Here is a 23,894-nt window from a genome sequence, read left to right as displayed (position 1 = left end):
CTTGGAGGCGGATACAAGAGTTAAGTGTTCCTCTCTGCATAGCTGTGTGAAGCTGCAGGGTGAACTGGCCACACGGCGATACAAGTGCTGATGCTCTGCAGGCTTGGTGTCTCCCTAACATTTTCATGAAGTCTGGGAGGTGGGGAGGGAAAGAGCCCCCCTGTAGCCTACAGACAGGCCTAACTTGACAGACCTCTCCTGATGCTGATCTGATCTTCAAGGTATCTAGGATACAGACTGCTTCTTGTGGTTTAGTTGACCCTGAGCAGCCCACTTCTGCACCTGAGCATTTCGGTCAAGTGACCGTCCACAAGACAGGGTGGATGGCCAGAGCCACTGCAAGCATGCTCACTTGCAGAGTTCCCAAAACTTGCCTCCAAGTCCCTTCCCAGGGTCTCTCACTGCTGTGGGGTCTCTCTTAGGAGAGCTGGATGACATGGAACGGGTGACAGGAGGGGAAGGAGGCCACAGAGACCTCCTGGCTAACTCTAGTTCAGGCTGATGGCTTGAAATGGGAAGCTATTTCTGACTGACAGCTGTCTGCCATGGACTGAGCCTCCAACTGCAACCAGCAGCCTGAGGTGGCTGATTTAAGCTGAGAGATCTTATGAAACATGAAAAACTGTTGTTAGAGAGATTATAAGGTCTTTCTCGTCTGTGATCGCTGAGACCAATGTAAGAACAGAAGGCGGGTTAACACGGAGACAGCTTCCGTCCCCGCACCCTTTCCCCGCGCTTGGGCTGTCCGTGCTGCACGGCTGAGAGTGCGGGTTTCTCTGCTAGAACTTTGTGTCTAAGCAATGCAGGGTCTTGAGAGAATAAAGGTACCGACAAACATGGAAACAAAGCCACTTCCTAATCTAGAGAAAAGCCAAGCATGACAGTGGGAAAGGAAGGGTGCGCAGCGCCGTTCTGCAGGTAGGCAACCACATCCGCGTGTTTGGCAAGGTTACCCTCCCCGAGACCGTACTCGGAGGGTGGGGAGAGTGGGCTGGGGTGCAGCTTGTGCAGGAGGTAGAGGTTGAAACTTGGTTCCTGTTGTTTTTAAAAGCTGCTTTCATTAGGAGAGTTCCAAACCAAGAGTCTGAATAGATTTAGAAAACAGTATAAGTTCTCTCCCCTACTCCAGAAGGGGAAAAGCTAAACAGTAATTCCAGCTTTCTGGTACTCTCTGATGGCTACCCGTGCACTAGGGTCAGAGATCAACTGGGTTTAATGCCCTTTGGAACATAATTGCTTGCCTTCAGGTCCAAACGGTAACCAGACAATGTCTGACATGGGGTGGTGTGGGACTGAAGTGCTAACAAACCTGGACTTGCCCTTGCAAGGTGTCTGACCGCAGGGAATTTCTGGCTGGAGTAAGATTCATGTCTGTAGAAGTGGGAAGCCGAGTCTAGCCTGCCCTGTGGGCTCTTGCCATAGTCAGTCAGGAGAGGTGCTGGAACACTGTCCAGTTTAGAGGAAACCTAGATGGCTGCATATAATCAGAGAGAAGTAGAAGGAAAGGCGCAGCTGGAAGACTAGTGGCACAAAACCTCTCTTTAATTCTGGAGATGCAAACAGAAAGCAGCACAAGGTGTTTCTACTGAGCTGAATTCTGGGCTTTATGCACCACAGCTACGGACAAGTATTGCTGGGGAAAGGAAGTGTTTCAGTATCACCTCAATGTCTGTGGCTGTTCTCATGCTCTGGTCAGACAGACAGTTCTGGCCTAGCTTTGTTGGTGAATTTATTCTAGTTACTTCTGACTAGATGTCTTTTTCTTCTATATATATATATATTTTTTTTTTAATAAAAGAATGTGTTTTAAACAAAACATGTGCCAGGGACCTTGGCTTCCCCTCAATCTTCTTGAAGGCTTGAGTCTGTTAAAAAGCATCATCTGTATGTGCCGAAGATGCGCTAAGGCTTATGTTGCAGAATTGCTCAGATTGCTGAGCAGATGGGCTCCAACATGTCTGATTTTTGCCAGCCCTGTCCATGTTTTGACAACAGTGCCGTATTTTTGTGTTGTGGGATTTCTAGTGGCATAAACACTCCTGTTTTTGCTACCAGCGCCTTAAAAAGGAAGGTGCTTTCAAAGCACTCTTCTGAAATGCAGTTCAAAGAAATACAACACCACTGGTGCAAGGACAAAGGAGCACAGCATTTGGGAGAGTGCAGGATATTTAACAAGGCTGCTTGGTGGAAGCCTACCAGTGACTTGTTTGTTCCAGATGTTAAAGCCAGAAGATACCTATGACAAGCACCAATTTGTATGGTTCTCTCAGATGTGGTTCCTGTGAGTCTGTAGCTACAATCCTTCTTCCTTCATCTAATAAGGCTTTTCTCCCTTGTTCGGGAGTATATTCCCACTCAACCATGTGTCCTTTTTCAGGGTGAAGGCGTTGTAAAAGAAATCAACATCACACACCATGTGAAGGAAGGCTCTGAGAAGGCTGATCCTTCCCAATTTGAGCTTCTGAAGGTTCTGGGACAGGGCTCTTTTGGGAAGGTGAGTTCACTTCTTCCTATGTGTCATGCCAGACAAGTTTTTTTGAGAGAGTAGGTGAGAAAAGGGACTGTCCCCAGTGTAACCACTATCCTGATTCTCACCCAGTCATGGCTGGAACAGCCCACTTAGCAAATGTTTGCTTCTAACCTGAGAGGCAGCTGCAGAGATGTATGTCCAGAGCTTCTCTGGTTATATATATATATATATATATATTTTATTATTATTATTTTTTTTTTTTTTGGATGATTGGGAGGAAAGGAGTAGGATCCTGCTTGTGAACACAGCTGTTGCACTGGGCAGAGGGACCTCCTGCAGCCCTCTGGCTGGCTGCCAGTCTACTCAGTTGAATTGAGGACTTGGAGGACTCAGACCATGCCCTTTGCTGTTCTCAGAAATGATGCTATATGCAACGGGCTGTTTTCAGCCCTTGTGTACGGTCCAGTTTCCCCTCTGTGAAGGGGGAAGGAAGTAGCCTGTAACTCTTATCTATTTCAACTTGCAAATAATCCAGGTCTCTTACACACTGTCTGTTCGTGCATTAAGTCTTTAACGTTAGTCAGTTAGCAACACTAATAGTAAGGGCTTGTATAGGGCTGGGTGCTGTTGCTTGTGCAAATACAGCAGTGGGCTTTATTCGAAATAGCAGTGTCTTTTCAAAGCTGTCTAGATCCAGGTAGTACAGGACATCAGGGAAGGGAGGGGGGTAAAAATCCAGAGAGGGCCTGAAATTCAAGAAGTTGGGGCTGCTGTCACCAGGAGGCTTTGTGGTTCACAGAAGCATGAGTGAGTCTGCCAGCATGTCAGACACCGACGGGCAGTGTTGCAGGGACTAGAAGTAGGTAAGGTTATTTCTGTTCTGTGGTGTTGCTTCAAGTTAAGAACACAAGGCTGGACAGGACTCTTAGTCACAGCCCCTAGGCGTCACCACAATCCCATGGTAGCTGCAGGAATGAGCAAGAGGTGTGGAAGACGGGAGAGAAGGAAAGTTCAGCGTAGAAGCATGAGTGCTGTAATGGCTGGAGATAGGGTGTGAGAGGATTCCAGGCGCACATCTTTGCTCGAAAACCTCATGGGTCTTCACATGGAGAGCTTGAGGTACAACGTGCCAGACCTGTGGCCAGCTGCTTGTCAGATCACTTTGAGGTTTGCTGCTTTGGGAGGCATCTAGCTCCTTGTGCTAGTGTTTAGAGCTCAGATAATGTGTCTTTCTGCTTCAGGTTTTTCTGGTGAGAAAAATCACTCCGCCAGACAGCAACCACCTCTATGCCATGAAAGTGCTCAAGAAGGCAACATTGAAAGGTAGGAGAGTCTTCCTGTGACACTCTTATTCTCCATGTCTAGAGAGCACTGGGGAGTTGTATTGGGAAAAATCCCACAGCAATCACTGGGCAGTGCTGGCTCTGGAGTGATCTGTGTGAAAGAGAAATCTCTTCATCTCAGCCGGACAGCCCCTCTTCTCTCCATCTCTAAGAAGCTGTTGTTGCAGTGCCGGAGATGGAGAAGATCTGGCTCAGGCTGCCTGGAACTAAAGGGCTTAAGGCTGGGGGCAGGCTGATATCAGGGAACTGTGTGCCTTTTTCAGTGTCTGAGCCGTTCCTCTCTTCTCCCGCAGTGCGTGATCGACAGAGGACAAAGATAGAAAGGGACATCCTGGCTGATGTAAACCATCCCTTTGTGGTGAAACTCCACTATGGTGAGTGTGGAGCTAGTTGGAACACAGGGAGAGGGGGTGCCCAGCTAAGCTTCCAGTTTTTAAGGGCTGCCACCTGGAACAGAGACTAACTGCTTTTGAACACAATAAAGAGAGATGCTATTAATTACAGGTGTCTTTGCCACAACCAGGTAGATGAACATTAGGCATCCAGCAGCAGGCTGCTGGGAGGATGCTGAGAGATTCTCATGGTCTGTAGCAGGCTTCTGGAAATACCTGAAATGGAGAAGAGGCCTTAGTCAGTGTGCCTCAATCGCTGTGCTGCCCTGGAGCCTTCGCAATCCCCTTAAAACAAATCCTTTCCTCGAAAGGACTTTGGTTCTGTGCCCACTCTAGCTTTTGAATGAGGAAAACAGCATAGCCCAGGAGAAGAGGTTTAAACATCAAATCCTTTGGATTAAGTTATTAATTAAGGAAAAATTGAGAAAGAGTTAACTAGTCAAACCAGAGTTCGTCAGGATTAATGCTCTCACTCTGAGGAAAGCAAGAGCAGTTTTTTCCCTGTAAAGTGACCGGTGCCTCTCTTGGGAAAATGGCCCTTTCAGCAGGGCATCACTGGCTGAAAGGGAACAAACCCTGCAGAAGATCAGACTTTTGTGCAGTGTCAGAGTACCACTGGTGAGCTCCCATTTCAACATCCTGGCCAGGCTTATCTCATTTACACCAAATAATTAGCCCTACCTGTGTTTAACCCAGTAACCATGCAGGGCATCTGTGTAACCGAAGCCATTGGGTCTTAAGTGATTAATGTAACACAGTTGAGCCGTCCCTCAGCAGAGGGGTCTGATTCCTGCTCTGGCTTGTGTTTCAGCATTCCAGACAGAGGGGAAGCTCTATCTCATCTTGGATTTCCTCAGAGGAGGTGACCTTTTCACTCGGCTTTCCAAAGAGGTGTGTATGCTCTGGCATCTTGGTGTTGCTGAGGTTCTCAGTTCATGCATGCTAAGCCTTAACTGCCTGGAGAAGTGATTGACTCTTGGGAACTCTTTGAGGCGGATGGAAAAAACCTCCATCCTGCAGCTGGCTCAGAGCTGGAAACAAGAGCGGGTGTCTCAGGAACCCTGTCCTCTGCCAGAAGAGCACCAGCATAGGCGGCAGGTCTCACCTCCTCCAGCAGCTTCTGCTGAGCATCACATCAAGAATGGAAACAAGCAAGTGCCATGTTCTGCTGTGGTGTCATCTGGCTGCATTGCTTCACTGGGAGAGGGTGAGGGCAGGGCATGGGAGGGGCAACAAGAAGCTGTGCCAGGTAACCAAATTACATTCCCTGTTGTCTTTAATGTAAATGAAGAGTTTTTTAACACCTGTCTGCTGCCTAGCAACCATGTTTGTGTTTTTTAGGGTTGCTGCTTAATTGATACTTTAGGATGGCAGGTGAAGCCTGGGAAACTTGTCTTGAAAAGGCAGGATGGAGCAACATGGATATGAAAGATCTTGCATGGGTGCACCTGATGTGGTCCCCTTGTCAGGGCTGTAACCCTGGTGCCTGTCTGCTTCCTCTGCCTTCCTTCAGGTCATGTTCACAGAGGAGGATGTGAAGTTCTACCTGGCAGAGCTGGCTTTGGGGCTCGACCATTTGCACAGCCTGGGAATCATATACAGAGACCTCAAACCAGAAAAGTACGTGTGGCACAACTGAGGCAGGGAACTGAGTCCTTCCTACAGCTCAGTCCCATGCCTGTAGTCAGAAAACAGCACAGTCGTCTTCCATGAAGACAGAGCTGAATAATGCCTCTGGGCCAACTAGATGGAAAGCAGTAGTGCAGATCGCCGAGGCTCTTGCTCCTCACATCAGCAGTTGCGGCCAGGAGCACTGTGGAGGCAGCATGTGTGCACCACATGTCTGAGCATTAATCCTTGGCAGGCTCTGGCCTCCAGCTTTAAGCAATTGAGAGCCTTCGGAGGAAAAAGGCACCACGCGGGGTCTCTGCAGAGACGCATGCCAGCTGCATGACCCAGTTCTTACCTGGGGGATGTGGGGGATCAGAGGTGATGCAGCCTCTGGGAGCTATTTGCTCAATGTGAAGGGGTGTGTGTAGAAAGAAGGGGAGCTGCCCTTTCTCCTGTTTGTGCTTTGATGATGGAGTTTAAAGCTTCGGGGTTGGAAGGGATAGTTAACTTTCTCCTTTGGAGTTTTGAGAGCATCTCTGACCAGCATCCGAGGTATGTGCTGATGCACATCAGCCTTTCTTACAGCTAATAACATCTTGCTTTTTTCACTTATGCTGTAGCATCCTCCTGGATGAAGAAGGGCACATCAAACTCACAGGTAGGAGACTCTGCAGAAACCTCATGCTCCAGCAAGCTTAATTCTTAAATGTGGAGGTTCTCTTAGACTTCTCCACTCAGTGTGATAGTCCAGAGCAGATGGGCACATGCTAACAGTTTTTCTCTTATGTAGATTTTGGCTTGAGTAAAGAAGCTATAGACCATGAGAAGAAAGCCTATTCCTTCTGTGGGACAGTGGAATACATGGCGCCAGAAGTTGTGAATCGTCAGGGCCACTCCCACAGCGCTGACTGGTGGTCATATGGGGTGTTAATGGTATGTACCAAACTAGGGTGTTTGGAAACCTGACTTCATAGCAGCTGCTCTAGCAGTAGCTCTGAAACACCTTTGCATGATTCTGCATGTTTAGCAGATGCGCTGACCTGGGGATACTCCCAAAGCTCCCTGAAAGGACTCTCTAAAAGGGTGGCTGAGCAGTGCAGGGATCCAGCCAGGAATGTGCTTCTCGGGGAACGCAGAGCTCCTGGGACGGTTCCAGTGAGCACCTGGGGCGTGCAGCATGGGGTGTGCGTGTGGGTGCCCGTGTCAGCCCCCAGTGCTGCGATATTGGTTGTTGTGCGGATCTGGTGCCACCATCTGGCAGTCAGTGTATCTGAGGGCTCCTGGAGGAGCAGGCACTGGCTCAAACATATCCCTGCTGCAAACCTTGTGGAGCCAAGCTCCCTTCTGAGAAAATGACTTGTTTGCTAACTTTTTTTTGGAACTAGGCTTCGCTTTGATCACTCATGCAAGCTTTTCACTAGTTTTGGAGGATTCCCAACTGAAGATGTAGTAGGATCTGTGCAGCCCTTAGACTTGCTGAGACATGTGACCCCTCCTTGTTCTCTTTTCCTCCCAGTTTGAAATGCTCACTGGCTCACTGCCCTTCCAGGGAAAGGATCGTAAGGAGACGATGACCCTCATCCTCAAGTGAGTGTAAACATGAGGCGAGCTTGCTGCTCTTTCTCTGAGGATGTTGCAACTTGGGGGTTCTCACAACTTGATGGCATTATTTGGCAAGTGTTTCTGTATCAACAGCTAGCTTGAAGGTTGCCGTATAAATGCCAAACAGATTATTGTACTTTCAGGGGTGGAGGTACTGCAGTCGGCTTGTGGGTTGACTTCTTTAAACCTACAACTGATTGCGTAACTTCCTTTCTAGAGCAAAGCTGGGCATGCCTCAGTTCCTGAGCTCTGAAGCACAGAGTCTCCTGCGAGCCCTTTTCAAAAGGAATCCGGCCAACAGATTAGGTAAGACATATTTTCTTTCTGAATATGCCTGATGCTGTTCCTGGGCCTCTCCGATCCTAGTGGGTCAGGTGCATGTTCAGACTTGTGCTAGGTTAATTTGTTTCATTACAGCCAGGTTCCCCATAATATACCTGGTCATGTTGCATATGTGGTAGCAGCCTTCACTTGGTCAGTGGTCCTGATTTAATGTTATGCACTCTGCGGGTGCATCTTTCAGGTTCTGGTCCAGATGGGGCAGAAGAGATAAAGCGCCATCCTTTCTACTCTACTATTGACTGGAATGTGAGTATCAAATCAAGAAATTTAAGACCAAACTTCCACACCACTCAGTGAAAGTACTGCAGTTTTGCTGACTGCAATAATAGCACAATCGTGATGCTTGAAGCCTGACCAGTCGGCTATGGGAGGGCTACCAGTCCATGTTTCCAACTATTCTAGTAATCCTTCCAAAAACTCAGATTCCTGTTTGTCATGTGAATAACTGCTCGATGTCTGAGTTGCTTATGATCTCACCTTGTCTTGAATTTATTCTCTCAAAAGGGAAGCGCAGGTTTTAATTTGGGGTTTGGCACAACAGGGATTGCCTTGCCCAGAATAGAAAGGACTGAGAAAAACTTTCCTGAAAAGGAAATACCCTGTTTCATCCATAGAAATAGTCTCAGGGCAGTAACTGAACCAGCATTTCTGAATTACTTTTGGCCATCTCCCTACTTTACTATATAACCTAGTTTCTTCCCTGGCTGGTTTCCCTTGCTTTGTAAGGGATTTTGAAGATCAGTCTTTTTGCGCTTTCGAGGCATCCAGCAAATTACCAGAATGAACCTCCAGCAATGCTAGTAAGGCTTATTTCAAATTTTTGCTTCAAGAAGCAGTTTAAAAGAGAGACTTGCGGGGGCGCTGGGAGGCGAATGTTCTCCTAGGGCAATTCCTCTGGCTGTCCCTGGAGATGTGTGTCAGCAACACCTTAATGGGAGTCAGGAGTGGGGGAAGAGCCTGGTGAGGTAAATACTTCATGTTACCTTTGTAATGGGGGGGCAAGCTGCCTGGAGAACACTTTTTCTTTTTTTTTCTTGACCAATATGTGGTAGATGGTAGAAACTTGTAGTATTTTTCCACGGACTGACTCAAAAGCACCATACTGGCCCAGAAGTCTTCCCTCCAACTGCTGAGCCATAGTTATATGCTAAGCCGCAAAGTTGTTTCTAGTTTTGCAAAATCTCTTCTTGGCCTCTCATTCCTAGCAGATCTTTACACCCTTCTGAGCGCATATGAGAGCGTTGAACTATCAGAGCACTTTCAAGCTGTATTTGTTTTGCAGAAACTGTACCGAAGGGAAATCAAACCACCTTTCAAGCCTGCAGTAGGCCAGCCAGATGACACCTTTTACTTTGACACGGAGTTTACGTCTCGTACACCAAAAGGTTTGTGCGAATTAATGCAGCCAAAGCTTCCTGTGTGAAGTTGTACTATATGGCTTAGTATTTGCTTTGCCTGTGCCAGCTAGGCTATGTCTTGCCTCCTTTTAGCACTGCCAGCTTCAGATAGTAGGAGCACTGAGAGAGAGGCCCAGTGGTACATGTGCAGGGTGTTAATAAATGCAGTGCTGTGCAGCGTGGCTCCTGTCTAGAATAGCCTGGAGAGGAGCTGTCGCTTCTGGGAAGCGAGGGAAAGGCTTCTGCTTCAGCCGGCCTAGCCCTCTTCAAGGTGCCTCTCAACTCCTGTTGCAGATTCCCCGGGCATCCCCCCAAGTGCAGGGGCCCATCAGCTCTTCTGCGGCTTCAGTTTCGTTGCGACCGGATTGATGGAGGATGGCAAGGTGAAACCTGCCCAGTCCCCTCTGAATTCGGTGGTACAGGTAAAAAGCGGGGACCGAAGAGCAACTGTTCTGAGGTGCAGTAATGCCCCAGAGCCTAGTGCGGGTCTGCAGGACCTCAGTGCTGTTTTGGGGAGAGCTTAAGTAAAGCCTTAGATGAGAGTCATTCTGTTTTGAATTCTTGCATCCTGTTGTTCTTTCATTTCTATTGATTGTCATGTGCAAAGGTCACTGGGGCACTTCGAATCTGTTTGCTTTCCTCTCCCTAGCTGGACCCATGCTAGTGGGAGGTGTGTGCAAATGCCTGTGGGTTGAAAGGTGCCACGGAGCTGCACCATGCTTAGATGCAGATAGTGTTAGCCTAGTGACCTATATTTGCCTTGTTCTCTTCTCCTCCCTCTCCCCAGCAGGGAGGAGAAGCTGTGGGATGCAGCAGACAGCCGTCTGTCAGTTCGCCCTGTATTACAGTTAACTCATCGCATTGCACAAACCGTTCCCTGACCTCTCCCATCTCATCTGCTCCTCTGCTCTCCTCTTGCAGCAGCTGCACGGCAAGAATGTCCAGTTCAACGACGGCTACGTGGTGAAGGAGGTGATCGGCTCTGGCTCCTACTCAGTGTGTAAACGCTGCATTCATAAAGCAACCAACATGGAGTATGCAGTCAAGGTCTGAGATTTACAGTCTGAACTGAACTCTCCTGTTCGATTTCTGTTCATCCCCATAATGGCCAAAATAATATCCAGGAATGGAATTCTTTCCCTGCTTGTGTGGGACCCAAACGGACAATTTCTGTGCTGCTGTGTATATAGCTGTGCCAGCTTTCTTATCTAGGAATAGTGGGGAAGCAGCATTCTCCTTTCTCAGGGAGGGAGGACAGTGTCTCACCTTTCTTTGCAATGCTTGCTGTGGCTATATTATGTCTTAACAAATAACCCAGACATAAAACTTTGGGGTCGGAGACACAAAACTGACAACGCAAGTAGAGGTTATTGCTAAAGGTTATTTGTAGAGGTTATTGCTAAAGGTTATTTGTAGAGGTTATTGCTAAAGGTTATTTGTAGAGGTTATTGCTAAAGAGGGCAGGAGACAGGGAATGGACATGGTACTGTATCTCTGCAGCGCCCCAAATATTCAGCTTATTTGCTGTGTCCCGGACACTTTCCCATCCGGTTGTGGATAATGCTTATCCATACTCTCGCAGGTCATTGACAAGAGCAAGCGAGACCCTTCTGAGGAAATCGAAATCCTCCTGCGATATGGGCAACATCCAAACATCATTACCTTGAAAGATGTGAGTGTAACTTGAATAACTTGTCACGCGTGTTGGTTTAGGAAGTGCAGACTGGCCTGCAGGGGGTCTGAATGCCCGCTGGCAACAGCTCTGGCATGTGCAACCCGCTGTCACTCGTCATTGTATTGCTCTGGGTTGGGGCTACATCCAACGTTGTTGCGTTGTTGACATCTGTCTGCTTCGTAGTAGAACTACAAACGGGAAGTCTGGGAAGCAGTTTTTGATTAACCCTTTCCATGTTTGCTTTGGTAGGTGTATGACGATGGGAAATATGTGTATCTGGTGACTGAGCTGATGCGGGGAGGAGAGCTGCTGGATAAGATCCTCAGACAGAAATTTTTCTCGGAGAGGGAGGCCAGTTCTGTCCTGCACACGATCTGTAAAACGGTGGAGTATCTGCATTCTCAAGGGGTGAGTATGGGTCTGGTTACATCTGTTTCCCTAGGAAGCTGTCTAGCATTGCACTGCACTCGCTCTCCTCCAGGGAGCAACTGTGCCTGTCAGGACTATTGTTTCTCTCTGGCGTCGCTGTCTTGGCAAGGCAGATGTGGGGCCAGAGCAGGGGTTGAGTATCCTGATGCAGCTTCAGACCTTCATCTGCTTGGTGTATGAGAGTGTCACTTTCTTTGCTCTGTAGGTGGTTCACAGGGACTTGAAACCCAGCAACATTCTCTATGTGGATGAGTCAGGAAACCCAGAAAACATTCGCATTTGTGACTTTGGCTTTGCCAAGCAGCTGAGGGCCGAGAATGGCCTTCTCATGACTCCTTGTTATACTGCAAACTTTGTGGCACCTGAGGTAAGTGCCTTACTGACTTGACTCTCCTGTAGCTCTCACTTCCCTCCCCTAGACTGCATTCTCATTCTGCACAGATAGGTCTGCCCAGTGCTTAACTGAAGCCTGCTCTGGCATATTCCGACTCGTAATCCCTAATTGCAGAAATACCAGTACTTGTAGTACTGAACAAACGTGGGATCTCACACGCAGTTACGATGCACTCTTCCAACTTGTACTGTACCGTACTCCTTCAGCTGCTAGGAGAGGGTCTAATAAGAGTTGTGAGACTTTAAAATCCCACTGACTTTTGTAGGCTATTTCTCTTCCTGATTAACTGACCTGTTAAAAGAGGTGGGTTTATTTTCCCTTCGGCTATATTGAAGTGGAGGAAAGAAAAAGAACTGGCACCCAATAGAGCACACATGCAGTGTCACTGCATTGGAACATGGCTTTTTTCTTGCTTGTCATTTTGATGCACCTGGGGGGTTTCCTCTGTTCCATGAAACAAAAATCTGATTTGAATCCTGACCTTTAGTCCATGACCTTGCTATTCAGTAGGGCTCCAGAAGGAGCTTTGCATACAGACTGCATGTGGGGGTCAAGCTGCTCTTCACAAGCTGAAACAAGCTCTGTGACAGGAACTGAGCACGCTTTTTTTTCTTTACTTATTCTGTTCAGGTACTAAAACGCCAAGGCTACGATGAGGGCTGTGACATCTGGAGCCTGGGAGTTCTCCTTTATACAATGCTAGCAGGGTAAGTGCCTCCCCGTCTCGCTGTGGAAGGTCACAGCTCGCGCTGTGATCAGCTTGCTCTCAGACGTGCTCCGCCAAGGCAGTTGGTGCCTCTCCGTATCAGTCAGTGTTAACTGGGACCAGTTCCTGGCCCAGTCACAGGACAGTAACTCACGTGCTTTTTCTCTCTTCTCTCCTCAGCTGCACTCCATTTGCAAACGGGCCCAGTGACACTCCAGAAGAGATCCTGACCCGAATAGGCGGGGGGAAGTTCTCTATCAGTGGAGGCAATTGGGACACTATTTCTGCCACAGCCAAGGTATGGTTTGATATTCACCTGGGTTAAATTAAAGGGTTGAGATCAAGCATGGCCAGTTGCTGTGAGGCAGGTTTAAAGCAGGTTGGGGAAGGAGGGCAGAAGAGGTAGGAGAAAAGCAGCAGTGCAGGTTCCACCCCGTACACATCTGCCCTGTAGGCAGCTCAGCACTGTGCCTCCATCTGCTTTGTTTTAGCACTTGCCTTGAATATTTGTATGCAACACCAATTTAGTGCTTGAACCATGCCCAGCTTGTTGCTGTGTTATACCTCCCAGGCCCACTGCAAATGTATTTTATACACAAGGAGATTGATGTCTTGGGTCTTTAAACTCTGCCTCTGAATTTAAATTGTGATTTGGGGTGGTGATATTTTTTTTATTTAAAGTATGAAGTCTTTTAAAGTCTAACTTTCCAAATGATCTCCTTAGGATCTGGTATCAAAGATGCTTCATGTAGATCCTCACCAGCGCCTAACAGCCAAACAGGTCCTGCAAGATCCATGGATAACACAGAGGGATAGCTTACCCCAGAGCCAGCTGAATCACCAGGACATTCAGCTTGTAAAGGTACAAAGTCTGGGCTGGGCGTTCAGCTGGTTCCTCTTGGATATCGTGCTCTTTGGAAAGCAGGGGTTCAGGTGGGGTGACAGTGGTGCAAGCAAAGCAGGATGCAAGGTTGTAGAGCTGTGGGCCAGGCAATGTAAGGCACGCTATTTTTTGGGGGCAGGACAACCTAGGAAGGTTCTTTAACTGCATCTCAGGAAGGGAGGGGGATTTAAAAAAGAAAAAAATGTTTCTGGCTTCATTTGTGGGCCAGGCTATTCTGTTCCCTCATCTTGAAAAGAGCCAAGAGTCTGATTCCTCTTCTACATCTAAATGACTTTTCTCATGCCTTCTCTCCAAGGGGGCGATGGCTGCCACGTACTCTGCACTGAACAGCTCTAAGCCAAGCCCCCAGCTGAAGCCCATCGAATCATCCATTCTGGCACAGAGGCGGGTGAAGAAACTTCCTTCCACCACACTGTGAATTCTGGGCAGTCTGCAGCAGCACTGTGCAATGCAATCACACCAGACTTTGCACAACCTGCTGAGGACGGGGGCAGGAAATTGGGCAGCACGTGCCTGCAAAGGAGATCCCTCGAGGACTTTTTCTGAAATCCACATCAAGGCCAAGTGCCTTTCTGCTTCTGAAAGACTGGCTCCTCTGTGTGTGGACTGATCTTTACTGAGAGAACTTCACTGTAAAACTTTTTTGAAGTGTAAATTGTCAATTTTTAAAGACATCCATCTGTGTATATGAGAACTAGAATGTATAACTGATGTCAAGTGGCACTAAAAAGCAGCTCTGATTCACCCTCTCCTGTGTAGGGCCAGATCTTTGTTGTAGCTACATCATATCTTGGAATTGATCTTCTCCAACGCCATTGCAGCTGGAAGACTGCATGATGTTTGGGTTTCAGGCTTTGGGGTTTTTCCTCCCTTGAAACTTTGTATGCCCTTCCCAAAGTCAAACTTGCAGACTCCTAGCCAGCAGCACTTGTGTTTGTAGAGAACTTCCCTCTCTTTCACTTTTTTTTTTTTCTTTTCTGTGTATATGTTCAGATTGCAAGGTCGATTTTCATACTCCATTTCTTCCTGTCTCTTCTGCCCTCCCCCAGGCCACATGGCTGTTCTCCCAACAAAATAAACCAAGTGTTTTGCAAACACTCCCTTAGATGATTAGCTGTCCAGAATACCTGCTAGATTTGGCTCATTCCTTCCCCCACCTTCCCATCTTCGTTTGGATTCACCATCGCCCCCAGTGCTCACTGGGGCTTTTGTCACCTGAGCAGGTGTGGATGACAAAGGAACCTTCTCCGCAGCAAAGCTGAGGTTTTGGGCTGGCTTTGGCTGCTGCTCTTAACCATTTTTGGTTTTCCTTTCATTTAGCAGGAATCTGTGAAGCAAACCGTATCTTTTTTAATTTAACTTTGTTCTACAGCTGGTAACTCAGGGTTTCTTTCTGAATTGTACAATAAACATGTCACTCAGTTGATATTATTTTACTGACTGACTTTTAGCTGCAGAATAAGCGACCCTAGTCATTTCTCCCTCTGTAATATGGGGATAATGATTCTTGCCTGCTTTTTGAGAGATGTGCAAAGCTTTTTCAGCTGCAGAGGTGTCTCTATCTTCCACAGCTGGCCCTCTGGTGGGAAACCCAGCAGTACTGTGGTAGGGCTGCATATTATGCCCCTTCTCTCAGGCTTAATACCTTGCTTTGCAGTTGGAAATAATTAGAACTAGTTATGGGCTAAGGGGCAGTAATCAACATGAAAGGTGGCAAGATGTGGACTGTGGAGAAGGGAAACTTCTTACTCTCAAGGCATCGTAGTTCTAATAGAAACCAACACTTGCAGGTGAACTGTGCTAGAAGCAAATTCCTGATCCCTTCTAACTTGCAGGGAATTGCTATAGCTCTTCTAGTTTACTGATGGGTGTTTCCTGGGAGGATTAGAAGAACTATGGAGACTGCAAGCGCTCAAAAAAGTGACTGAAGACAGCAAAGGTTCTCATGTGAATATCTGCTCCCTTTGGCTGGTCGTATAGAGAGGGGAAACTTTCTTTTTGCCTTTCCCCCTTCCTTGGTCTCAGGAGACTTCAAAATAGAAAATTCCATTAAAATTTTTCTCAGAGATGTGCAGCTCTTCCTCCTCCTCCACCCTCACCCAGGCAGGTCCTGTTTTACTCCCTGAAGCAGTCAGTGAGAATCTGACATAGTCATGATTTTTTCCCTGTATTTATTCTAAGTATTGCCCTAGGTTTCAGTGCCCTCTAAGAGGAGAAGGCTGGTGTCAGTGCAGGCTGTATCTTCTCACTGGTATTGCTATAAACCTGCAGCAGAGCTGGTTTTAATCCTTTGCCAATGATGGCAGAGCACATCTGATGCCGACATGCCCAGGGATGAACTCTGCCAATCTGCCTGTGCGAGGTTAACTCTGTTGTACTTTGGGAATTAGCAAAAAAGTACATTTTTGGAATGGTGTGAGTTGAACTGCAAGTGTTACTCTGCAGCCCACCACCTTCCTCAATGTTAGAGGGTCTCACCCAGGATAACAAGACTTTTGTGCTGAAAGAAATGGACTTTGAGTGCTGGAGGCCTGGCGGGGCCTTCAGCAGGGAGGGGGTCGCTCCACTGTGTGAAATGCCTTCATCAAAAATTCTTGCTTTCTCCTCTGGCACAATTTTTGTATTGATGCCAATGAACCTGCCTTACGTTTACTACAACTGTGCAGTCACCCTTGTGCCAGTAAAAATGTGTGCAAGTTTTAGCTACCCTACATAAATATAACAATTATAAACAACTTCTTTTGGGAGCTTGGGGTCAGTCCCCTTGGGTGTTGTTGAGATTTAAGCAGACACCTTCCAACAATTTTTAAGAACATTTCTGACATTGCAATTCAAGAGTGGATTCTTAAGAGGTTAAATGGGTTTGATGTGTTGCTAGCGTTCACCACTCACTGTGAGTCTCCAAACAATACGGACCGGTCAGGATCAGTGCTAAAACCAAATGTTTGTCCTGCTTGAATGGTAGCTGGCATGTTTGTATGAAATTGTGAATGTTTTTGAGTTTTTAATCGGGATAAATGTTATACCCTTGCTTAATCCTCCCTGTAATGGTGCTGGTGTGAGGCCAAGTAGCGACAACTCAGAGATATTTAGGATAACCAGATGTAGAGCGCTGTCCATGTAAGGAGAACAGCCTGCAGTTGCTACAGATGTGGTGCTAGCGGTAAGCAACGCCTGGCTTGTAAGACCCCTCCGCCGTGACTTTTTGAGTCGAGCTGGCTGCCCCACGGTGTTCAATCAGAGGAGCTTTCTGTAGTCAGTTCAGCTGTATCTTCTTGGACCTACATCATTTTGGAGAACAGAGCAAACACGAAGGGCTAAACTGTGCTTTCCGTATTTTTAACCAAGTTGTTGTGAATGATCCTTCCATAAGTAAAAATAAGTTTTGATTTTTAGTTCCAAATAATTAAGTGCTGTTAATTTTTTTAATTCCAGTGCTCAATAAAAATGGACTTGCTGATCTTTCTGTTTATGAGAACTGGAGGTGTTTGTAATGGGTCAGGTGGGCCCCCTCGTTCCTTTTCTGGTTTTGTCCTGACAGTATTAAACCTTTTCCAAAACGCAGTTGGGCCCAACTACTGTCATCTTAGTTGAAATCACATTATTTGAGGTGCAAGTTGGACCTATGTTGGGCTGGGTCCCTTAAACCTTTTGAGGGGAGCTAGTAGATGTCTTACAGAAGACCAAATGATCTGCTGGCATGAGAGTTCGAGGTCATTCAGCTTTAACTTGGTACGAAGAGGAGATACAAGTTACCTTTTGTCTTGATTTAAAAAGGGACACAAATGTATTTAGCTTTCATACATAAGGAAACCTTCACAAGGAGAACTGCTTGTGTTATTTCAGGTGTTTAATGGTCAACTTGACCTCTAAGGTTTTGTCCTGCAAGTGTATATGAAAGCTCAAAGGAGTAGAAATCCCGGAATCCAGTCTCTAATAGCTGAGTCTACCTGGAATTAACCTGTGTAAAATATTATGCTGATCCCTAGGCATGGGCCCTGAAAATAACATTGAATGTCTCTTCTTTCTTTATAGAATACAGCTTCCATCAAAGAAGGTTAAACCTTCCTATTTTGGGGCATAAATCAGCAGCTTTTTCTGTTGTGAAAGAGGTTGACCCGGCAGAAAGGCTGTTGTACAACCCCTCCTCCCCTCTGCGTAGTCATGTCTTCCTCTTCATGACATGGTCTTGACCTCTGCCAAATTAAACTGAGCAGAGATGAATGTATTTTGGCCTGATAAATGTTCACATCGTGATCATTTAGGCTGTCTTTAAAAATGAAGGCCAGTAACCTTCTCAGCAATCGTCCATCTTTTTTTTCCCCTCTCTCTCTCAGTGAAATTTCACTGAGCAAATGATCCTCTCGCTTCAAAACTTGAGTCTGACTGATGCAAGTGTCATCGTCAAGTCCCCAACTTCAAGTTAGTCGGTGTAAACTTTTTCTCCAGTCTTTTGTGGATTTGTGGCTAGGTGGGGAAATGTGAATCGTGGCACTGTTTGCCTGCTGGGCACCACCTCTGCCTGGTGGCAACCACCTTTTCCGAAGCAGAGGCTTAGGACCCGGCAACTGCAAGCGTGTTTGACGGTATGTGGGGCGGATGCTGTGCTTTCATGTAATATTCAATGATTTAATCCCTCTTTTAAAGCAAAGCCAACATCTAAAATATTTCAAGGTCGTCTTTTGCAAGTACATGGGGGGCTCTGAATAAAACCTTCATTCATGCTACGAAAGCTGGAGGTCCACTGCCATCCCATTTTCTTGCCTCTGGTTATTAAAACATCAAGCTGTCTTACTACTTAAGCTCAGCTAACTTGCTGCCTTCCTCCTTTTGTGTTGCACTGAACACCTGCCATTAATACTATTTCCACTCTGGAGGAAAACTCCCTTTCAGATATGCTTGTCTGAAAATAAATTGACATGTAAAAGGTCTCTTTTGTCGAGAAGTGCATGTAAAGTGCTGGGGTAAGAAGCTGATCGCTTACAAAGGAGCCCCTGACTCTTTAAACGATGCGCGTGGAGGGGGTTATAAATGTTAAATATGGCGGATGATGTTGTAAAGGGCCTGACGTGATAGGACTAAAGCAGGATTGCAGAGCTGCATCCCCTGATTTTTACTAGACTTTAAGACTTTGACAGGGGGTGTTTTGTATAAACGTGAGGTGATAAAAACACTATATTGTCTCCGGGTGAATGGCCAGACTCCATAGAAACCCATTTTGAGTAAACTTTTTTTTTTTTTTTTAGAAAAAGTGGTGGTGTTGAGAATATTCGCCTGCTTTTTATGACGTGCAACAAAAACTAAGAGGGTCGGTGGTGAGTGCTTTGGCTGAGCTGTTTAATGAACTCCAGGGCTCTGTTGTTTTTCCCGAGACAAAAATCCGCACCACTTTCAGTTAGAAGGCAGTAAAAGAAACCTTGGTTAGAGAATTTATTCTATCGGGCAGGCAGCAGTGTGAGACAGCAAAAGACAAATATTTTGATCTTGGACAGAAAGAAAGATTTCCTTTGAGCTGCTCATACCCTGTGGGGTCTATGGCTCCCTTTTAAGAAAAGGTTTTTAAGCAGGTTCTTTGGGTCAAGTTTGGGAGGGGAACGACACTGCTCAGAAACCAGCTAAACACTGAAAAGACCATAGCGACTGTAGGAAAGCGCCACGCGGACTAAACTCTTTGCAGGGACGACCACCCCGAGCACAACCCAAAAGTTGGAGCAACCCTGGGGATACCGTGGCTGCAGAGCGAGATCGAGGTTTTGCGGCGTAGGGCTGGCTGAACCTTGTAGCGCTGCTAAATCTCTACTGCTCGCCGGCTTTCTAAGCCCTCTAGCGAAGAAAAACTTTGCTTCCTAATTAAGACCAAGACGAAATACATTAAAGGATTGAAAGAACAGAAGTGAAAAGTGCCAATTACACCAACCTTTTCATATTAGCTGTTTGTCACTTCTAGGTTATCAAGCAAGCACAAACTCTTGTGCGATGCTTAGCTCAAATGCTGTCTGATTTTTAAACAGCAGATGGTGTTATAAACCTTTAACAGGTGGAACCTCTTCAGTTTTATGTGCGAGATCAGAAGTAACAGCAATTCCTCTTTTCCCTAGGGGTAGTTCCTTCGTGAGATAAACAGCAAGCTGGCCATCTACTTAGATATTTATTACAGAAGGAAAAACTTTTGAAACGCACATGTTGACATGAAAGGAAGCAATTTGGGTTTGACTTTTTCTGTTCATGATAGGAATGTGGTCATGTTCATCATCCTGTTAGCGGCTCTGACAGAGAGATGGAGTGGGAGAAATGAGCTCAGGTGCCTCAATCTCGTGTGCTCCAATCTGCTACAGCCTGTTGCTTTCTTGGGTATGATAATAGCACTTCACATGCTTAAAGTGTTTTATAAACATTTAATTACTCTAGCATTTGACTCAAAGCCAGAAATCTCCCATTCATCTGCATCTTGCACAGTTTGTGAGAATAAGCTTCAAATTAGAGAATTACAGCTTGGGTTGAGTTCAAACATCACTTAAAGAAACTTCCATTAGTCGAGATTTGTTAGCACTGCCTGTGTTTGCTTCCAGATTGGCAAAGTGAATTACTTCTTTAGTAGTGGAAATGTTAAAACGTTTTTGAATGCATATGGATCGGAGGATTTGCAGGTATCCCGGGATAGGGAGCTGCGTATTAACCGTATTGGGGAAGCGATACGCTGAAGTCTCATCAGCCTGTGCTGCAGGAACTTCTAAAGCAGCTGGGGATTTCAGCTCTGTCTGGACTTAGAGCCATGTTTGATTCCCAGTCACCGTAGTGTCCTCTGCTGCTCTAAGTAGTAGGAAAAAGATTTTTTGTTAAAAGTTGCCTTTCTCCCCAGCTACCTGTAACTGTGACCATGTCCTCCTCACCCCAACCTGCAGTTCTATTTTTTAAAACAGGGAGAGAAATGCAGACTTGTATAATGACTTTTCTGCTGTCCCAGCAGCACACCTGAAGCCAGAGTTGCCCAAAATGTCTCCAGCAGACACTGACTTGCTCAGCCCCATGTTTCGGGGCTGCAGGGAAGCCTGCAGCAGCAATGGATTTTGTGGAAGCAGTAACTAAAGGTAAAAAAGCTTGTATTGGATTAATAATTTCTATCTAACCACATGCCTCTTTCACCAACACGCTTTTCCACCATGAACCCTGCGTGCTTTTAAGCCAAATCTTTTGCTTCTCAAATGCATACATTTATAATGAGTTAATCCATTTTGGATAAATTCATATTTCAAGAAGAGATGCAGCAGGCTAGCACAGAGTAGGGTTATTCTGTACAGCAAGTTCTTAAAGGCAGACTTGGTGTGCAATAATAAAAATCATTTACTTCCCATAATAAAAGAGATTTGTTGGCTAACACTACTTGTATCCTCATCAATGCATGCAAATTGCTGCTTCCGGTCAGGGTAGGAAACCCGTATGAGAAGTTGTTTCTCTGTGAGCAACGTACGAGCCGGCTCTGATCTCACTGGTTTATGACGGCTTATTCTAAACTATAGAGGAGCATCTCAGAAGAAAAATGAGGCCTGCAACTGATAACAATTCTCTGTGTTTAGACATTTCCTGTCTTTATTGTAATTCTGAAGATATATTTTGAGCACAGCTTTAATAAATGTCACTGCTAGCAATTAGATCCTTCTGGACTAGACACATCACTGATTTCCAAGCCCCGAATCACTTGCTGCTACACTCCCGCTCCGTTCAGTGAGTTTGGAGCACGCGATGAACAGCGACTCCTGAAGCAAAAGAGGAGTCCCTTTCCCCGCGCTGTTTAAAGACGGGGTAGGGAGCTCGTCTGATGTTTCATTAAAGCTGGCTTTTCTCCTTGCGGCAGCGCAGATTTAATCAGACCCGCCTCCTAGTTCCAGCTGCTGGGCTTGAACACTCTGATCTGTGCACTGGGTGCACTTCTAATTATGGAGGCAATTCCCATGGATACCAAGAAGAATTGTCTGTACCAGCAAAAATGATCCCAGCTGGGAAAACGGCGAAGGAAAATGTGTTGAAATATTCAGGAAGAGACTTCAAAAGTTTCTGGAGATACAAGTGAAAAATATTTGTGGTGTTATTGCACCCCAATGTGCAAATCTGCATTGCTTTAAAATTGAGATGCAGGCTGTTTTCATTCTGGTTTACAAGGGTTAATGCAGAGTTACTGACTTTTTTGCTAGCAGAGGACTTAATAGCACAGCAAAGCAGAATTTGGCCCCCTTTGCTATCTGTACCCGCTCGGGATTGTCCCACCACCCTGCTTTTGTAGCCCTCCCCGTTTTCGCTGCTCAGATATACAGCGCGAGAAGTATTTTTCAGGAAAATGGCAAACGGGTTTCTGTTTCCATAAAGGCAACACCCTGGGTGAGGCAAGGCGCTCTCCGGGGGAAGACACCCGCTGCAAGGCTGGTAATTCTGGTTCCATTAGCAGCGCTGATGCTGATACAAGTAACTTTGGTAAGTAACTCCCCTTCCTTTATGCCTCATTCTTTTGAAATGTATGAATTTAAATAACTCATTTTTGTATGAATTAATATTTGAAGGGTATATTCAAGGAAAAAGAACATTCCCTAATAAGAAGAGAGGAAAATACCTAGTCAAGCACTGTTCGAATGCAGAAAAAAGAAACAAATGCAATTTAAAATTATTTTGTAATTGTTCAGCTGCAAGGCCTTGTATTCAAATTGCAGAGAACATTTGTATTTTTTTATCTAAATGTGTGAATAAAAAAATCTTTTTGAGGGTTTTTCACTTTGGGTTTGCTTGGAGGCGTTTTTTGGAACATCCCAATCAACCGTACAACAGTCGTAACTTGTATTTATTCCATTAATTTATCTCCAGCAGGAGCTTAAACACTTTTGAAGATGTTTCTAGCTAACGCAAACATCCAGGACAAGAAAAGCTGCAGCAGTATTAGGTTGAATTTCCATCTCTTTTTCATCCAGGGCACCTGCTCCCCTTTCCCTCCCCCCCAGTCTTCCCAGCTGTCTGTCTGTCTCATTTATGTCAATTAGTGATTCAATGCTGCCTGATTTAATTGGCCTGACTTTCCCCTCTGATAGAAACGGGAGCGAAGGCAGGGCGCGCAGGCGGCTCTCCGGGCGGGCTGCCCCATGGGCAGGCGGCTCTCGCGGCCGCCAGGGCAGCGACGGGTTTGCAGAGCACAATAACCCGTTTGTTACCGTCCGCCCGGAATTGCAAGCGAAAGGTTGGCGACCTCCGAGCGGGGACGGGCACCCGGACCACGGCGTCATTTGAGAGCGTTGGGGGGGGGGGGTGCATGTGAATCGGTGAGGAATTTGTGCAACTGTTTGCTCACCTTGGGTTGGTTTTTTTGGGGTGCTCTTTAAAGGGGTTGATGGTGGCTCCCCGAGATGAAGCTGCGTCCTCGTAGGAGGCCTGATTGCAAAGCTCCCCCGACCGCAGCCACCCCGGTCTCATCCTTCCTCCTGCGCCGGAGCCGCCGTCGGCGCCGCTCACCCGCCGCCAGCGAAGGTGGCCGAGGGTCAGACCTGTCGCCGTGGGGCAGCGGACCTGGAAGCGAAAGGGCTGGGATGAGACCCCCGCCGCCCCTCCGCTCCCCTGCGAGAGCCGAGCCGCGGGAACCAGGCCTGACCTACTTCTGCTCCCCGGCTCCTCGCTTGCATTTCCCTGACAAATTATCAGGCCCGTCTTCATCTCTCAGAAGAAATGAGTTTCCCGAGTAGCTGGCCCGCGGAGGCATAAATATTGAACAGCAACAGTACCATCTAGTGACTTTGACTTACAGGCAACACGAGTTAAGGAGGAGAAAAGGAAATCTGTGATTTAGCGAGGCCAAGCAAGGCCCCAGGTCTGCAGAGGGATCTTGCCGTTCTGCTGGGTCTGATTTAGAAAACCAGCCTTGCTTACGCTGCGACCGTCTCCCCTTTAGGGAGCTGCGCCACGACGGGGCCCTGGGAGGAAGCAGAGCCCGTTGCAACCTCCCAGCTCCCAGCCGAACCCAGCCCTGACCCACGCTCCCTCTGCTGGTAACGAACTCGGGTTTTAACGCGTTCCCAACTTTGTGCACAAACGCGCGCAGCAGCTCCTTTGGCAAATGCACGACACAAAATTCAGCGCGGTGCTGCTTTCTCAGTCCCGATAAACACGCACCTTCTCACTAGGGAGAGACGCTAGTAAACTCGAGGATTAGACACGTGAAATAAATACAGACGCTTCCATTTAGTACCTCAAAACCAGGCTCCAAACTTCACGTAAAGTATGTACAAACTTATAAAGGCTCCAAGCTGAACTGCAATTGCATCCTCGCCTCCACAGCTGAAGGGAGGAATCAAATTAGAGCATTTCCATCCATCGACGGACGCGAGTCCCGAGACGGGGTTGCACCGTTCAGTGTCAGCCCTGCAAGAAGCTGGTTGACCGAGACATCGTTTTGAATCGCCACGTTAACGAGAGGCCCGAGGATGAGCTGCGCTCAAGGTGGCAACTTTTCACAACTGTTTTATAACACGAGTGTTTGCACTATTTGTTCCTATTTCCCAGTTAAGAGGCTTTTACTATGTGCAGGAAATGCACGTGACGGAAGAGAAGTGACAGAAAGCACAGTACTGCCCAACTTAAATGCTTAAACATTATACG

General features: G+C 46.8%; 1 protein-coding gene and 1 long non-coding RNA gene across 5 annotated transcripts in view; one reads left to right on the top strand and one right to left on the bottom strand.

Moving 5' to 3' along the window:
- Positions 1-16,726, top strand: part of RPS6KA1 (ribosomal protein S6 kinase A1) — a 44,971-nt gene extending 28,245 nt beyond the window's left edge. For all 4 annotated transcript variants that reach the window (XM_067311326.1, XM_067311325.1, XM_067311328.1 and 1 more), the window contains 20 exons: positions 2,378-2,494; positions 3,712-3,793; positions 4,107-4,187; positions 5,017-5,096; positions 5,719-5,825; positions 6,437-6,474; positions 6,607-6,749; positions 7,333-7,403; positions 7,636-7,724; positions 7,942-8,006; positions 9,043-9,145; positions 9,452-9,579; positions 10,079-10,204; positions 10,740-10,829; positions 11,082-11,240; positions 11,467-11,628; positions 12,286-12,362; positions 12,542-12,659; positions 13,086-13,223; positions 13,561-16,726. In XM_067311326.1, coding sequence (XP_067167427.1) covers positions 2,378-2,494; positions 3,712-3,793; positions 4,107-4,187; positions 5,017-5,096; positions 5,719-5,825; positions 6,437-6,474; positions 6,607-6,749; positions 7,333-7,403; positions 7,636-7,724; positions 7,942-8,006; positions 9,043-9,145; positions 9,452-9,579; positions 10,079-10,204; positions 10,740-10,829; positions 11,082-11,240; positions 11,467-11,628; positions 12,286-12,362; positions 12,542-12,659; positions 13,086-13,223; positions 13,561-13,683 — 2,097 coding nt within the window. In that variant the 3' untranslated portion in view covers positions 13,684-16,726. The remainder of the gene's footprint in view (positions 1-2,377; positions 2,495-3,711; positions 3,794-4,106; positions 4,188-5,016; positions 5,097-5,718; positions 5,826-6,436; positions 6,475-6,606; positions 6,750-7,332; positions 7,404-7,635; positions 7,725-7,941; positions 8,007-9,042; positions 9,146-9,451; positions 9,580-10,078; positions 10,205-10,739; positions 10,830-11,081; positions 11,241-11,466; positions 11,629-12,285; positions 12,363-12,541; positions 12,660-13,085; positions 13,224-13,560) is intronic.
- A 4,161-nt stretch (positions 16,727-20,887) lies between these two features.
- On the bottom strand, positions 20,888-23,137 carry LOC136994306 (uncharacterized). The gene is made up of 3 exons (XR_010886458.1): positions 23,042-23,137; positions 22,594-22,808; positions 20,888-21,317 (listed from the first exon to the last, which is right to left on the bottom strand). It is a non-coding gene; the product is annotated as an uncharacterized lncRNA (long non-coding RNA).
- Positions 23,138-23,894: the final 757 nt, after the last annotated feature.

Source organism: Apteryx mantelli, chromosome 27 (assembly GCF_036417845.1).
Source record: "Apteryx mantelli isolate bAptMan1 chromosome 27, bAptMan1.hap1, whole genome shotgun sequence".
NCBI lineage: Eukaryota > Metazoa > Chordata > Aves > Apterygiformes > Apterygidae > Apteryx > Apteryx mantelli.
This window is presented reverse-complemented; position numbering and strand designations above follow the sequence as displayed.